The sequence below is a fragment of the Astatotilapia calliptera genome, chromosome 22, assembly GCF_964374335.1.
Source record: "Astatotilapia calliptera chromosome 22, fAstCal68.1, whole genome shotgun sequence".
Lineage (NCBI taxonomy): Eukaryota > Metazoa > Chordata > Actinopteri > Cichliformes > Cichlidae > Astatotilapia > Astatotilapia calliptera.
The window spans coordinates 28,894,589-28,912,529 of record NC_137442.1 but is presented as its reverse complement, the minus strand read 5'-3'; the positions used below and the strand labels follow the sequence as shown (position 1 = coordinate 28,912,529).

General features: G+C 39.4%; 1 protein-coding gene across 1 annotated transcript in view; it reads left to right on the top strand.

The window, feature by feature from the left end:
* The window catches only part of khdrbs3 (KH domain containing, RNA binding, signal transduction associated 3), a 155,655-nt gene that overhangs the window by 66,761 nt on the left and 70,953 nt on the right, over positions 1-17,941 (top strand). Inside the window, exons 2-3 of the mRNA XM_026157422.2 lie at positions 8,042-8,160; positions 17,200-17,316. Of these exons, the coding sequence (XP_026013207.2) occupies positions 8,042-8,160; positions 17,200-17,316 (236 nt within the window). The remainder of the gene's footprint in view (positions 1-8,041; positions 8,161-17,199; positions 17,317-17,941) is intronic.

Here is a 17,941-nt window from a genome sequence, read left to right as displayed (position 1 = left end):
AGAGATCTTTCGCTCTTGACACCAAACACTTCAGCAAAGATGAGCACCAGGTTTAAATAAAACATGTTCCTCTTGTCACTTCTTAGAGAGAGATTTTAGGCTGTGCCAGAGGACCAGGATTATGACGATATCTTTAGCTGGCTCCAACGACTAACAAAGAAAGAAGCAAAGCCTAGTTGAGTAATGGGAGCATAAGCAGTTTGTATGATGTTATATATGGCGGTTATTGTGACCAAGCCAACAGGGATGTAGCATAAAAAACAAATAGTGGAAGAGTAACGGCTCCATGTCATGGCCTCAGTTCAGTAGTTATTATCAGCTGTGCGGCCTGCGTTCATCAGATGATGGTATCCTACTAATGCTTATTAAACCCATGTTGCACGCTGCGGCTTTTAAGGAGGTTCTAACCATTGGCATCTAATCTAGAACACCAGATTATAATTTAAAAATGTTGGTGGTTTTATTAAATGTAGGTTCACAGATACATTTTCCAATGTATCTGTGAAATTAGAACTATAAATAACGCTTTATATCATATGAGTATATAACCTTCATGCGTAGGCACTGTTTCGATCTAGTAATAATGAAATAGAGTGAAAGATTTCCACTTCTTACGTTTTCACATAACCGTGGAAGCAAATATATTGAAAAAAAGATTTAGCTGCTCTTCAGCAATAATGAAAAAATCGACATGTTTAAGCAGCAACAGCCCTCATCAGGGGAACAGGATGTACATACATATTCAACAATATGTAGGCCAAGTGGCTCCTCAAGATGTTTTAAGGAAATCTTCAAAATTCAATGTTTCATTAATTTATTCCATTTGGGTCTTGGAGCAACTGACACACATTGGCTTCAAAAGCTCTATCAACCCACTGAATTTCTTCACGAGTCGCCGTCTTCTGTTGAATGAGAGATTCACATAAAGCACAGCCAGTGTAACAAGAGTAAAGACTTCTGATGCTACACTGTCAGGAAATAAAGTACCTCATTGTACCTTTAGGGGTACAAGGCTACAGTCATTGCACCCTTATACCTGGAGACAAGGACAGATCCTTTTTCAGGTTCACCTTGGGAGTTATGTTTCCTATAGATTGATCTATTTGACAGAAGGCTGTCTTTTAGAGATCTTTATTAGGACTGAACTAAACAGTGCGTAGGTATAAATCAGGTGTACTAATCTAAAGGAAATGGGGTGCAGCTGATTTATAAGAAACATTTCTATCTCTTATAAATGCAAAAAAAATAAAAAATGCTTATGCAAATAACTATTTTTCAAAATTCTTTGGATACAAAATTTGATTAATTGCCCAGCCCTGATTTGTAGCCTTGTAGGTTTTTTATACCTCAGCTGTAAAAGGCTGATGGTGTTGTCTACCTGCCGGGCAGGTGAGCCACCCTGACACCCAAGCTTGTGAATGTGAAGTGCCGTAGGAGTTTCACATCGATACCATAGGTGTTTCTTTTAAAAATCTCAAACAAGGTTGAATCTTAGGCTACGTCCACACATACCCAGGTATTTTTGAAAACGCAGATTTTTCTATGCGTTTGCGCCTTTCGTCCACACGTAAACGGCGTTTTCGGTCACTGAAAACTGAGATTTTTAAAAACTCCGGCCAGGGTGGATTTTTTTGAAAACTCAGTTTTTGCATTTACGTGTGGACGAGAAAAACACAGAAAACGCGGCGTCAAAGGTGAGCGCCTTTTTTGACGTCACACTGTGCGCCACGTTATTATTTCGGTGAAATGAATTTCTACAATACTGTTTCTGTTAATTCTACTCTCTGCAGTGTTTAAATGCTTACATATACACACAGTTACTGTCCCTCCACACATACGACTCGGTTCTGCTTCTGTGCCCCATCCTTGTTTACTATTTCCCAACGGGGCTTCTAGACTTCTGATTGGCCAACATTTCTACATGGTTAAGAATATAGCGCCACCTGCTGCTTTGGCATGTTCCTAGCAGCGTTTTCCTTCATTTCTACGTTTACGTGTGGACGGGATTATTTTTTAAAACGAAAACGGAAAATCTCTGTTTTCAAAAATACCCGTGTACGTGTGGACGTAGCCTTAGTGACCTCGACCTCAAGGTCAAGTCAGAGGTCAAGTCTTCTTAACATTGTTTGGTTGGGGTTGAGAGGAAGGAGGCAAGACAAAAGACATGCTGTGAACGAGGGTTAGACAATAATAAAATCTTTAAAAACTTAAAGTAAAATTAGTCTCTTGTTGCAGTATCAGGAAACACTGTCTACAGGTGTAACTTTTAATAGTTTGGGAACCTTTTTGGTCCAGAAAATTAGCCTGAGATGGTACATTTATGTAGGTTTTATTTGCAGGGAGACTCTTACTGTACCCCTGTTTCTGAGAGCGTACCTTAAACAAGGGGCGATCGTGGCTCAAGAGTTGGGAGTTCGCCTTATAATCGGAAGGTTGCCGGTTCGAGCTTGAACAGTCTCGGTTGTTGTGTCCTTGGGCAAGACACTTCACCCGTTGCCTACTGGTGGTAGTCAGAGTGGTGGTGCCAGTGTCCGGCAGCCTCGCCTCTGTCAGTGCGCCCCAGGGTGGCTGTGGCTACAATGTAGCTTGCCATCACCAGTGGGTGTGTGAATGGGTGGATGACTGGTTGTGTAAAGCACTTTGGGGTCCTTAGGGACTAGAAAAAGCGCTATACAAATACAGGCCATTTACCATTTACCAATTTCAGATGCAAGAAGTTGGGGTGAAAATAGGGCTGCTCAATTAATCGAATTTTAATCATGATTACGATCTGGGCTTTCAACGATCATTAAAAATGACTGAGCCGATTATTAGCCCCTCCCTCATGCTTTATTCTCGTGCTGTTCCGTGTGGCAAATCGAGCGCACCTCTCTGCATTTCGAACACGTGTCACAACAATTAAGAGCAGCGGTCCCCAACCTTTTTTGCGCCACGGACCGGTTTATGCCCGACAATATTTTCATGGACCGGCCTTTAAGGTGTCGCGGATAAATACAACAAAATAAAACTAGTAGCGGTACCGAAAAAAAGAAAATTTATTCATAACACACGTGAAAAGACCCAGGAAAACCGAGTAAACGATAAAAAACAAAATAACGCTGAAAACAGATAAAAACCCTGAAAACTATACATTTCACATCTGAGCCTCAACTCTCGTGGCCCGGTACCAAACGACTCACGGGCCGGTACCGGTCTGAGGCCCGGGGGTTGGGGACCGCTGATTAAGAGGACCCGAGGGAAGCTCGGAAAGCTAAGCAGAAGTTATTTGGAGAGGAGAGTGACTGCTGGTTGAAAAGAGAGGTAAAAAAAACTTCAGTGGTGTGGAAACATTATGGGTTCGCAGAGTCAGACGTGGATCAAGTAGACATAGTGTGTAAACTTTGCTACAGTGTCGTAGCTGCACCACAGAGCAACACTGCAAATTTCACTAAACATAGATGTTTACATTTTTCATTTATTTTTTATATTGCAAACATTTGCACTGTTATCAGTATTTGCACACTATTTTATATTATTTTTTGACAATCTTTAAAGTCATTATTCAATACATTGTTATTGTTAAATAAATATCGTCAAATAATCGAGATCTCAGTTTCAGTGAAAATAATCATGATTATCATTTTTGCCATAATCGAGCAGCCCTAGGTGAAAATTCAATAGAGGTTTTTGTCGTGCCTCGTGCATAGACAAGCAAATTGAGTTGGAACAGAGGAATCTGATAGAGCTGGTAGGAAAGAAAAAAGAAAACAACAGGCACACAGTGCATGTGTCAGTGATGCATGTTTCATCTCTTAGGTGTGAGCAGGACTCTGAGGTGGAGGAGCTTCTCAGTTCCACATTTTCTACATTTCTGTGCCGCAAACAGGATTTTGAAGGAAACTGTGGTTGGTTAATTTGCACTAGCTGATTCTGATGCCATGTTTAGAGGGTGAGCTCATTTGAAACTGCTGTTTTGGCTGCCTATTACACCTGCTGATTGATTGCACTGCCCTGTTGGGGCTCATTTGGACTTGAAATACAGCGTTTTCTTGTGCTGTAAGCTTGAGGGGGGGATGCAGTTGAATCACAGTCTCACTTACTGTCTCCCAACGTAAAGCCTGGTGAAAGGAGGAAACTATGTCTTGGCATGTTGCTAGGTGATGCATTAATATTAATGTTGTCTTTTTTCTCAGAAAAACATTAACTCCGTGCCCCCTTTGGGATAAACCAAAGCTTAGAGATATCTCCATCTCGCTGATACTTCTTTTATCCCCGTTAAAACTCGTATCAAAGGTTTTAATTACATTCTGCTAATGTAATGCTGCAGAGCTTTGTTGGGAAATTACAATTGGCTCGCAGTTTCTAGTTTGCAGAGCTGATATGGTCAGCTCTTGTAATTGAAAAACGGGTATGTGGTGCATCTGCTCATGTGATGTGTTAAACCAGAGTGTGTTCAACTTTATAGAAACAGAAACAGACCTTGTTTTGCCTTCATCTAATCACTGTCAGATCAGATTCTCAAGTCGTCTTCGTAAACCTCGACTCAAAAAAACAAAGGTTGATTGTTCTGGTTTTATCTAATGTTTTTTTGTCCTGTTGGAAAATCATTTTGTGCGGGAGACATAAATCTGTGATGGAGTTCACCTTCTCCCTCACCCTTTCCTCCTGTTGGGCTTTTAGCCCCGAGTCTTTTGTCGCGGACCCCTCCTGCACCTCTCTGCAAAACCATTTTCCTGGCGCTGAAACACAGATGTTATCCATCTGATTAAATGTTCAAGGTTACATCTCCAAATACATCAAAGTCTCCCTCTCCCGAAAGAAGAGGCGTGACAGCCAGTATTTTTGGTAGCCTGGAGGTGCAAGTGCCAGTGTCCTCCCTTTCATTTTTTTCCACAGGAACATGAAAGAGACTGCAGCGCATGTCGTGTGTGCTCAAGTAAATCGGTGTCTCTGCTCAAATTAGAAAGTATTAATGATGGCTGTGACTCAGCCAATAGGTGAGATGGGTGATACTGAAGGGAACTAAGAGTTTGACAGTAAAAATATACTGATGAGGGTCATTTTCTTTCCCATTTCCAGGCTTAGAAAAGATCTGTGTCCCCACAGAGAGAGTCCCAATAGCATCTCAATTTATTTTTTTTATAATCATGGTAATAATGAATTTTGAATATCACTTGTTATATATACTATATACTGTTTATTGGTAATTTAGTAATTCATTCACCTTAAATTCATGTGACACATGCATCACAGGAGTCACAGTGAGGTAAGATAAGCAAATGTATCATCCATTACACCATGGAGCCTCTAATTTGTATTACACAAACAAATGTCATAATTTAATAAAGCAATAATTTTATTGTTGACAGATTATGATCAGTGAGATTTACCAAACAAACCAAGCATGTTATGGTCAATTCAGTGACTTCAAGCCCAAATCACCAACAGCATTCTGGATAGTTGGTTTGATGTGATAGTGCTTATATGCTGTGTCGGGGTTCTTACCAAACGTGGTGATGTGTACTATGGCCAAACATTGGTCTCGTCTTGTAACCAAAAGTCTTGCGAGTTGTTCAGATGCTTTGTTGGAGCCTTGCTCCAGGCAACATTTCCAAACAAGCTGTACTTGTTCAGCCTTCTTCTAATTGTACCGTCTGCAACTTTAACATTTAACATTGTAACTGAGGCCTTCAGAGCCAGACATTTGGATCTCTTGTTTCTTTATCACCGAATGGTCTGAGTTTGGGGTAAATTTACTGGGACAGCTGCTCCTGGCATGATTGTGGTGTTGTGTTAACATACACCTGCCAAAGCTTCTGCTCTCATAGAGGTGCTCATTCTTTTGAGCACTTTTTTTAGTATTAACAATTTCAATATGCAAAAATATTTAGGAGCTAAATGAGCGCCCCCTTTTTGACTCACCCTTCATGCTGCAGCTTTCTCTGCCAGAATGAGAAAGGTGGATGGCTGCTGTCACCCTGCAGCAAAGTTTACAAGAAATGATATGATTAGAAGATTGTGGCAGACGGAGCAGTTTTCCTGCATACAGACAGCTTTCATTTGAGTTTCTTCTGCATTCATTTGCACTCTCACAACAAAACAAAGCAACAGTGGATAAGAGCAGGTGAAGAAATTGCTTTTCTTCACGTGACTGGAAACCTTTATTGGCATTTTAATGCGTAAATACAGACTGCAAGGAAACAGTAGAAAGAACTAGTTAGTGAGGGTTTAATTTCATTCAGACTCACAGGTGAAGTTATTAGTGGAAACAGTCACCACCTGAAAAAATCAGGTACATTCAGCTGCTCCCTCGCCACAAGGGATTACGCTGCATGTTCAATTAGACAGAGGTTTATACCAGATGCCCTTTCCTACTGGAAACAAACCAGCAACCTTTGGCTTAGAAAGTGTTCAAGAAGTAACAAGAAACAAGGATACGCAATGGAAAACATAAAATAGCAAGAGAAATTATGAATACCAGTAAAAGAACAAAAGCCAGAAAGCAGAAAGAATAATACAATAACAATATATCAATGGGAAATAATTATAAGCAGGCAATAAAAAAGAAATCTAAGATAAAGATCACATATAATAAAAGCACATGAAAAAATAAGACTGTAAAAAATGTGTTTTCAGAAGTAATTTAAAGTAGGTCAGTACTTAAAACTGACTCAGAACATACTGTACTGGTTCAGTTGTGTTTATTTTGTTCTCCCCCTGAAGTGAGGGGGTATGTAATCAGTGCTGTCTGTCTTTGCTACCAGTCTAGCACCCACAGTTTTCAAGATATCGTTTTCACATTTTGTGTGATGGTGGAAACCAATAACAGCTCGAGCTGATTTAATTTAGGTGAAAATCGGGTCAAGGTCAAAACTTTATATTACCCACAATTTTCATGGATCTTAGTCAAACTTCACAACAATATACTAGGTCTTGGGGGACATGAGTACCTAGGTTGGTTAAGCATTTGACCTTTACCTTCATTGTTAGCGCCCAAGGTCAAAATTGACCTTGAAAAAAAATTCAAGAAACCATGGGGAGAGCTGTAAAACACATTTTATTAAACGCACTCTATGTCAGCCCTATGGCATCACAATGATGCCATAAATGTTCACAAAATCACACATTGCATAAATATATCTTAAAATCTCAAGTTTTTACAGCTTCTGAAAGACACAGATTTCAGCCAATTCTGCTTAATCACATGAGTAAACATAATAAAATACCGTTTTAGTATGCAAGGCTTCGAGGTAATAGGGTCAGGGGTTTAGTTTCCATTGGATCATCTCCAACCTTTAAAACACTTGTTTTGTTTGAGCTCGTTAAAACATTATTTTTTCAGAACGACACTAAATGACTTCTCAGTGACGCAAAAAGATTTAATATACTGCACCAGATTTCCATATTCTTTCATGTTTCATTTATGCCCAATTTTAGGTTGCAATGTGGAATTTTATAGTTTACAGTTTGATAGTTATAGCTTTTACTGTGTATTAGAAAAGTTGGAGAAAATCATGAAAAACACTCCATTAAACAAAGCTTTACTTGTAAAATTGTTTGAGATTCTTGCAGAGGAGAAAAAACCTAAATATTTGCTTTTTAGTAACAATTTACTCTGTGTTTGTGTGTTTTGTAAATGTGCTGTAGCTGGGTTTTGAACAAAAGACACAATCCTAATGTGTCAAATTGAAAAACTTTAAGGAGCCTTTTGACATTTTCTCAGCAATTTGAGAAGCAGCATTCACTTGAGGTTGAACAGTTCAGGACTTTGAAGAAAAAGCTTTTACCAGAAGCGAGTTTTGTGTTCATTACTGTGTGACACAAGTAGCCAGTGTAGCAGTTTCCAGGCATTATGACAGGCAAGGCTAACCGCTATCGTATACTGATGTACTCTCATCTTGTTCTTGTGCTGAAAACAGTGCATCCCAAAATAAAAGAAACTTCAATTATTCTTTCAGTGAAGATATGTATTTTTTGCACTAGTACTTCTCTGCTGCTCCAGACCTGTAAGTTCATGCTTTTCAACACAAGCTCATCTTTTTTTTTTCTTGCTTCTTTCCAGAGATTGAAAAAATTCAGAAAGACGAGGGGAAGGAGGAGGAGAAGTTCATCGATGTCGTCATCAACAAGAACATGAAACTGGGCCAGAAAGTTTTAATACCAGTCAAGCAGTTTCCTAAAGTAAGTGCTATGGTATCACCACCAGAGATTTCTCCAAGAATGTGATGTGCACAGATAGAGAATTTTAGATTGCGTTATTTATAGATAATGAAGTCAACTACAGTGGCTCTACTTTTGATTTAAATTCCTTCCAACAGCCACTTGACACTTTTTGTTGATGCTTTATGTTATTAGATGTAGCATATCCGGTAGATGGTGTTCAGGCAGAGAGTCGGATGACAGAACTGGGGTAGGACGATGTTAGGGAGGTTACTTTCTGTCTAAAGAACTGTTTAAGCTTTTGAAATGTATAACTTTAATTCTAATTGTTCCTCTCTCCAGCACCAAACTCTCCTTTGTGTTGACCTTGGTCAGTGGCGCTGTGATGCATCTGTATATTAATTTGTCAACGAATAACCTCGCAGTGGATTTCATTTTATTGAATGTCAAACGATTCCTTGTGAAACATGGGAGATTCTGGGTCTTTTACAAGCTCTAGAAGCTGTTTTTCTCATGACAATTTATCGCTTGTATGGGGAGAACGTGATTGCAATGTGGCCCATAAGTCACAAATATAGAGTCCAGGACGGTCGGCTTCACAATGACCTCCATGTAAAGCCGTTTTGAGTGATAATACTGTTGGCACATTTGAGAGCACTTCAGCCTCACCCGCTAGCAGGAGCCTTCATCGACAGCTGCATTTACTGGAGCCACAAGCTCGATGCGTGACAGGGATTTCCCACTGGGAGCGTGATGAGGAGGCTTGGTGTAAAAGTGAGAGGGCTGCTCCTAGTTGGGGGACATCGCTCAAGTTTTCATCTCAGCCCCCACGGGAAGGATAGCGGCAACCTTCAGTATACCACTGGAGAGGACAAAGCTGAACCAACAAACCTCTAGGTTTGGTTTCATCAATCTCAACACCAGACTCAGAGTGACATTTCAGCATATAAACATCACCATGCTTTATTATTGTTATTATTTCACACGTAGCACTTAGTTTGTATTTGTGAAAGACTGTAGATCAAACAGGAGTTAACACTTTATGTACTTTTTAATGAAATATTATAAACTAGAAATTTTTACAAAAAAATGCAAAAAAAATGGTCCCTCGTAACATCTTTTTAAAACTTTAAAAATCTGTTTGCTCCATCTTTTCTTTCTTTAATTTTTATTTAATGAATTTGTCTGAGGCTTAAAAGGGATTTCATATATTTTTAAGGACTGAATCCCCTGCTGAACCTTGACAAACTATAGATAGATGCATTTTGTGAATTGTATAGGCATACACCAGGAATTCAAATAGAGTCAAATCTAATTTATCAATACGTACTGTATGTTACATTAATGCAGTCTCCATAGTTGTATTCTATAGATAATAATGCATGTAATGCTAACATTTTGCTAGCTAAAGCCTTTGAGACATTGCAGCTGTTTAAAGCACATTTCATGTTCATTCATGTTTTTAAAAATCTGTTTAAATAATAGTCAAATGAACTCAAAGTGTTTAAAAAGTAAAACCACATTTAGCTTAGATTTCCATATAAAGGTCTTTGTCTGTACTGTGGAAAGACGATACATTCGTCATCCGGTAAGGTTAAGATGCACTCTGTTGTAAACCTCAAAGTAATTCAGCTAAATAAAATAATCTCAATTAGCGCTGCCTGTGTACGACATACATATGTGTGTAATGCTATCTGAGACTGATCTGAGTCTCCCAGGTTCACAGCTAAACAGATTTGCTTTGACAACTTTGATAAGTAGAGCCACTAATATGCTGTTTAGAGCTCCTACAAGCCACCGGAGGAAGACAAATTCAATTTGTTCTATCTGACAGGTAGCAGTGGCAAGAGTGATCTGTCTGACTTGAATGGCTTTTCTCCTGAGCTGCGAGCATCACCTTTTGGCTTCTGGCATTGAAGTGGCACTGCCATTTTCCAAATGGCCATTTAGGAGCACGTGCAGAGAGGTTAAATCCATCGTCTGCAAACACGGCTTTTTATCAAAATGAAGCAGGCAAGGACACCATGCAGCAAATTCTAGGCTGAGATAGAGCCGTGTGTCAGCAGTGATTTTTAATACCCAACACTGATGAATTATTTAGAATTTCTAAAATACTGGAAAGAATGACGCTTACAAAGGGATCCACTATGTGGTGCGGGGTGTTGTGAACATGGCAGTACTGTTAAGTTAGCTGTCTTTTACGTTTAATCGAACCCTTGTCGACATAAATCACTATGACACATAATGTCACGCCTACCCAGGAACTAAAAATATTCTACCTTTTGAACGTCCATGCGCTATCAGAGCTCATCTGTACCCTTCTTGGTTCTGTAGGCCTTCTCCTAGAAAGCTCTCTTTTGGCACAAAGCACCACAGGTCATTAGTGAGGCGTAAGGAGTCCCACCGGTTTATTTCCAGTTCAGATTGTGGCGTTTCTCTGGGCTGGGAGCTGTGATTTATCCTTCTGCTGTCGCTCCTGTCCTGCTGTCCTCAGCATAATCACTCGGCACTGGCTCTCTGTGCGCACACCTTTCGCCAGACTTGCAGTAATACATTCAGCAAATGATGAAAAGAGCTCAGATGTGCTCACCACCACTCCCGCCCCCTTCAAGTTAAGCATGATTAATCAGACATCCTTTCTCTTCCTGTGTCCCCTATTCTTTCTAATCATCCACAATTTTTTGGTTTGGGAAAACAAGCTGGGCCAAAATACAACAATTAACTTTTTTTTTTTTTTTTGGCAGGGAGGGGTCTGTGTATTTGCATCTTATTATTATTTTTCATTCAAGTAACAGCACAACAGAGCAGCAAGTGACAACCTGTGATTAAATACATCAGGTTGTTTTTTTGGTGATTACAGAAAGCAGCAGCACAATCCTCTCACACAGTCTAATGACATGAAGCGGCTACAGAAGCCCGGGCAGGTTTTCATAAGTCATATAATCCTTCCTGATAACGGAAGCATTAGCCAAACCCCAAAGCATCAATCACACTGGAAGTCAGACAGATTTTGATATCTGATAAACAGCAGGGATTACAGCTATTTGCTCAGTATAGACTTATATATGTGGAGTACGGTCCATATGAGGAGATGTGTGCAGATGTACCGACTGCCTCATGATGTGTTCAAATAACGGGATTAAGACTTCTCTGTGACATTTACTGGCTTTAATCAAACCGGTACAAAGCAAATCTGCATGATCCCTGTTTAAACAGCCACAAACTTAAAATAGCTCCAAACACATGCCATTACATCATGTCACTATATTGTCTGTAACATTAGTGTAACATGACTGGATTAAGCTGCTGCATAGCCATGGGGCAAAAATGAGCTGCTCTGCTCCTCTTTAAAGATCTCGTCCTGCCACACTTTTACATTAAAACAGGTTTACTGTGGGGTTATATGATGAAGGCAACACAATTTAGGGATGTGCATGCACCACTTGAGCACAGCTGGCTTTAACCTAGCTTTAAGAAACATAAGCATTGCTTGTCAATATTGAACACATCATGGCAGAAACATTTTGCTTTTGTTTTTTGGAAAACCCAGAATGCACCATGAAAATGATTTCATCTGAAAGCTTTCAGAGACCATACATGCAAAACTGTTTACTGGTATTATAATATCTCTACTGGCAAGTGAAATATTGTTTGCCCATTTTTTATCCTTGAGACCTATTAGAATAGCTTTATTAGCATGTTAATTTTATTAGCACTTACAAATTATTCCTCTTTATATTTTTCATCTTGGTGCAACACTTTAGTTCATTCACTGTCTAATACAAGCTGCTTTAGCTCAAGGGCCACCCTCCTGCTAACTCATTACTTCTTCTTCTACTTCTTCTGAAGTGAGGATTTCTGACATTGTTAAGGCCAGATTATAGGAAAAAAACGTCTACGTAGGCATCAGATTATATATATATATATGAACTCATCATTAAGGATAGAGAGGAGGTCACAAAACCCTCCAAACTCCCCAAAATGTCCAGAGAATAAATGAGGTGATATGTGTTAGTATTCTTCTGATTTCCCTCTATGGCCTAACTTAGTTAGCTGGTTAGCTTGAGTACCAAACACTACTTCTTGACTCCTTCAGTGATACGTATAACCATGGCTTTATTAGCTGGAGTGCTACATTTTTATTTATCAGTTTTTTAAAGAATAGTATATAAATGTAAAAAGACTTGGACCATCATTCATTTCTTTTATATTTTACTGAAAAACAGGAAATAGGTGCAACAATTTTTTGAAACACTGCAAACATAAATACAATTACAGCTTAGAAGGCAATTAACAGAGTTTGTGCAATTCTTACAAGTATGTTAGAATATATAGTAAATATTTGATATAATGTTGAGGTCCACTTAGATTTGCACAGTACTCTATAATTTCTCATATTTAGCTACCCAACTTGAGTTCCTTTTGAAGCTAACTACATGATGTGTTTTAGTGGTACTGTATATATTATATCATAAAAAATGACCAAAGTGAAGTGTTACCACAGAACCTAGAAAGGTTTGCCAATTCGCCCACTTGGTAATCCACACCTTATGCTTTTAGCTGTGTCAGTGTTAATCTTCAATACCCATGCTTGGCCTCAAACTTGACCAATTATTTTTGGAAACTAAATGCTTTGGCATTTAAAGCCATTTTTATATAAATGCCCGAGGCCCTAAATATCTTTTCCCCCATCACTGTCTGCCATTTCTCACCCTTTCTGCAGCTCCTTCATTAAACTATGGCTCTGCACTCATAGAAAGAGCAACAAAACCCTCCAAAAAACAGAGAATATTGTTTCCTCTAAAATGATGATCAAAATAACTATTTCAGAATTTGGTTTCCTGCTGATGAGCCTTATATATTCTGTTTTTGTGCTTTTTTTTGTTTGTTGCAACAAAAAGATCCAATGCAGTGATTGGATACAAAATACAACGTTAATTTGTCTAATGAGTGTAATGTGGTCTTGAAGAGGATGCTGGTGGGGGGATTTCTTCAGGTGTAGACTGTGTGGTTAGCGCAGACTAATGAGACAGTGTGTAGGATCTGAATTCAAACGAAGAGCACCCTGACACGTTTCTCTTTGAGTAGATTCTGTCTCTATTTAAACTGTCCTCTGTAGAAAACACTGTATCTAAATGAAGAAGGGCATTTGTCCTCTCAGCTCAGCAGAAAGCCAGCTTCTCTCTAATTGTGTCCCTTATTCCACTGAGCCTCAATTGCTCTGCCAGCAGAGTAAATTTATGTCTGCATTCATTTCTGTTTCACAGCCCGTCTGATTTTCTCTCCCTGTAAATTAGCTTCTTTTTGCTTTCTGCCTGATGCCCATGTATGCACATTTGATAGGGCTTCTACGCTACACTTGTACACAGTATACACAGCAACGCTTTGTTCCTGATCAGAAAATACTCTTTTCTGCTTGTTCAAGCGTTTTTACCCATCGGTGGGTACACACAGTTGGTAGCCAGAGGACTGAGATATCTGCACAAACATCCCGGACGTCGTGTCCGATACACAACCTGTCAGGAGGAAGGAAAGGGTGCATAAAAGCTTTGGTAATGCGCAAAGATGTCAACTGTGTGATCTGGCTCTGCAAATCATTGTTCAGGAGACGGCACAGCTCAATGATCAAAGCTCCATCCAGGTGGAAATGATGGATGCTCAGGACATCGGTTAAACTCAGCACATTTACAACATTTCCTGACACCCTCTGTTTGCCCTGGTGCCGCTGTCTGCTTTCATCATCCTTTTGTAAACTCGATTCCTTTCGAGGGGGCGCGCGCTTTGTTTGCGTAGATAATTTTGAATTGAATATTCTTCACCTGACAATTCATTTTGTCAGAGTTTTTGTGATGATTGATGCTTGTAGAATAGAATAGAATAATCCTTTAATTGTCCCACAAGGGGAAATTTGGGTGTAACAGCAGCAAGAAAGACACATATACAAACAAACAGTATAGAAGACACAGAACAGAAACATAGACAATTTTTACATATTTACATGAAGGACAATGGTAGTTGGAATTCTTAGTGGTTCTTACTTTTCACGTGACTCTTATGTTCCCCCTTCTGTGTGTATAACTGTTGTTTGAGTATATTCTTGGTTTACCTTCTGCTTTGCTTTGAAGTTCAGTTCCTCATGTCCCTGTGGTTTTTACTTTCCTCTTTTATTGCTTTACAGTACCAGTAATAACAATAATAATAATAATAATAATAATAATGGATTGGATTTATATAGCACTTTTCAAGGCACCCAAAGCGCTTTACAATACCACTATTCATTCACTCTCGCATTCATACACTGGTGGAGGCAAGCTACGGTTGTAGCCACAGCTGCCCTGGGGCAGACTGACAGAAGCGAGGCTGCCATTTCGCGCCATCGGCCCCTCTGGCCAACACCAGTGCCTCATTATCACGCTCATTGAAATTAATGCTCGGCGGTGTGGCCAAAAATGAGTACTCGTGTATTTTTGAAGTATTTGGTCACCCGTTAGACGAAAGCAGAATCACTCTCATTTCTTAAAAACCTCCATTGAACAGTCACCGCTCCTCTCTCAGTCACAAAGTTCTGAGCATCTCTTCTCCTCATCCTCCGTCTGTCTTTACGCTTCTTGAATCTAGCAACAGAGTCCTCCCCAGCTGTTAACAGACTTTTATGCTACCTAGGTAGCTAAGATTACCCAGAAACCTGTGCGCCTGCACTATGTAACTATGGCACATCTTAGTGTTAAAAATAGTCTCTGTCACAATTGTCTGAGAGTCGTGATATATTTTAGGAGTTGACTCGTCCCAGGCTTGGCCATTGAGGGATGATATTTACTTTAAGTGTACAATCACATCCAGGCACAGGACTCTGTGTAATTACAAAAGCTGGAGGAACACACTGTATCTGAGAGCGGCTGGATTTCAGCCTGGCCGGGATAAAAACCCAGCAGTCAGTTACTGCATTAGAGCGAATCACTAAAGCTTGCTTCTCAAATCCTTCACCCAGGAATTGGCAGGAGCTTCCTAATAAGCACTCGCTTTCAGAACAAAAGGCAGGAGAGATATAGGTGAGGTGTAGAACAAAACTGGCTGATTTTTTTAACCTCCTGCTCGCTAATTGATGACCTAGATAGTGGAAGGAGACAGCTGTATAACTCACTGTTAAAGGGAAAACATAGGGAGGAGGAGGAGGAATGCATCGTTTCCCTTTTGTCTCTCTGACCATCTTCAGCTGCTGGTGAAATTGTGATGAGGTTCTCTGACTTTGGTAGGTGTCTGTGCACAACACTGGAGATGGCAATGTGTAGCATTTGTGTTTTTGCACTTGAAAAGCAGTGACCTTGTGAAGTGATGTAGCTGCAGAAGCCTTCAATGGCCCAGAAATGCTACACGGAAACATTTATATTCAAATATACCAATATTTGAGAGAATGTCATCAACTGACAAGGTAAAGCTCATGGGGAGATGTTCTTATGCCTTCATCACCTGCAAAATTAACAATAAATAAAACTGGCTGCCCAAGTTTGTTAATAAAAACTGCACTTAGGATAGAGAGTCATTTCTTCCTTTATATGCTGCCTGTTGGGTTTTTTGGCTAGCTCATTCACATCAAAATCATCTCTCCCAATAAAATGTATCTATTGTATCTATGTATTTCAGGGTTTTTTTTCTATTGCTGTTATTCTATTTTATGTTGAGGGAAAGTTCTTCATGTGGTTGTCTGTTTTTGTTCTTCCCTTGTTGTTTGGAGTTCACCTATGCCTCAGTGTCCCTGTCTCTGGTGCGTGTCTTATATTCCCCCTCAGTCTTTTCTTTGGTACATTGCACTCAGTATTTCCTGCTTTCTTGTCCTACTGGCTTTCTGCATTGGTTGTTAGAAGTTGTTTTTGGTTTTTGTTAAATAGACAATTTCAGTGTTCAGATCAAGATTCAAGCTCGCTTTTTTCCAACCTGGCAGTCTGCGTTGTGTCGAATATTGGTAACAAATCGTAATGTAACATAACATAATATAACATCACTTTGAAATAAAGTTATTGTAGTTAACTGAACTAAGAAGCTAAGAAATAAAACCTGAAAAACATTTTTAGTCACTGAAAAATATGAAGTTGTTTTGAGTTGTTTCAACTAGAGAATGAAACAAAAACAAAAACAAACTAAAAGTATGTACTTAGAAACATCTCACAGATGTTCCCCATTTTATATTAAAAAAACCCAAAAGCTGAGACTGAAACAAAAACTAAAGTAAAACGATCTGTTCTAGTCACAAGGAGATGCTACTACTGAGCCTGTGTAAACCAGTGTGTCTCTGGTTTTGGGGAAAATGGTCAAGAATCATATCTGAAAGATGACAATGAAAGTTTGCAGAAATCAACTTTTAAGATGAATAAAAGACAATAATTTTGAAAAGAAAATAATTTCTAAGAGTTTATTTGATAACATGCAACAAGCTTATTGCCCAAAGAGATGTATGTACTGTATAGAGGTGAGGTTTCCGGTGGGGATGGTGTGGAAATCCTTACTCGGTTTCTTCCACTCCTCTCTTACAGTTTCCTGACTCCAGGTCACCTTTTCCCAGATTTTCACCTTCAGCTTCCAAACCTTGCTGGAGGAGGTCCCGTGTTTTATTTACAGATAAAGAAGTCCTGCATTATTTTCTGGAAGTGTTGATCTTTTCGGCAGTTTAGTAATTATGAGATATGAAACATGTGTATGCCAACTTCATCACTGATATTTTTACCGTGGTGTTTGTGCCACTCCTGAAACCGAACCTTGCAACAGTGCCTTTTGAATGTCATGTGCTATTATTCTTTTTTGAAGACTTTTGGCCGGAGCCACACAGCTTTTTCTTGTGCTATAAAATTACAGCCCATGAAAAGGTGACCTTGTGAACCTCAGATAAGACATCTCAGAAATGCTTCCTCAGTGATTTTATCAAAATATGAAAGAGGAAAACCACTGATAAGTTTTCATTAGCTTCAATCTGTGGTTGAGCCACATGCGACTGACATAAAAGTCTTTGCTCTTTATCTCAAACACACAGATTCTGACTGATCCGTGCTCTCTTGCTCTCTGTTGCAGTTTAACTTTGTTGGCAAACTCCTCGGGCCACGCGGGAACTCGTTAAAGAGACTACAGGAGGACACTCTCACAAAGATGTCAATTCTCGGTAAAGGATCCATGAGAGACAAAGAGAAGGTAACCCTCCAGTCGGTTATTTCATTTGTATTCGTGCTTGCCTTGCTCCTTTTGCTCTCTTTCACCTCCAACCCATTTTAACTTGCTCTGCTGTTACTCTTAAAAAAGATTTGAAGTGAACAGGATATAACCTTAGAGTTAAGCAATGCCTCCCATAGAAAAGGGGGAATGTGAGGAGCCCATCTTCTTCATTTCATAAAATGACATGAAACAACTTTGTCTTATTGTCTCAGCTTTGCTCAACTTTTTTTTGGCCTCCCAGAGACATTGTAAGCTTTTTATATGCACACCCACTTAGATTCAGTGGCACTGAAATTTCCAAAATATCTTTCAGCTTATCAGAGCCAAGGCGAAGGATTGTGGATTTAGACAAGTCAAGAATAATTTAATCATTTCTAAAGAACTGCATGTACCAAGACCAACAGTTCAAATTGTTGTGCAAGTTACTGAGGAGTTTAACCACTTGACTAAGATCTGAAAGTTTTAAAGGTTTAAATGGTGTGAAATAACCCATAAACCGGCAAGGCATAGGCCTGGAACACCTGTGTCACTGTGTACAGTTGAATGAGGTTATCATTGCCATAGACTGAGAAGCTGTTGCCCAAGGAAGAAGCCTCTATGCAAG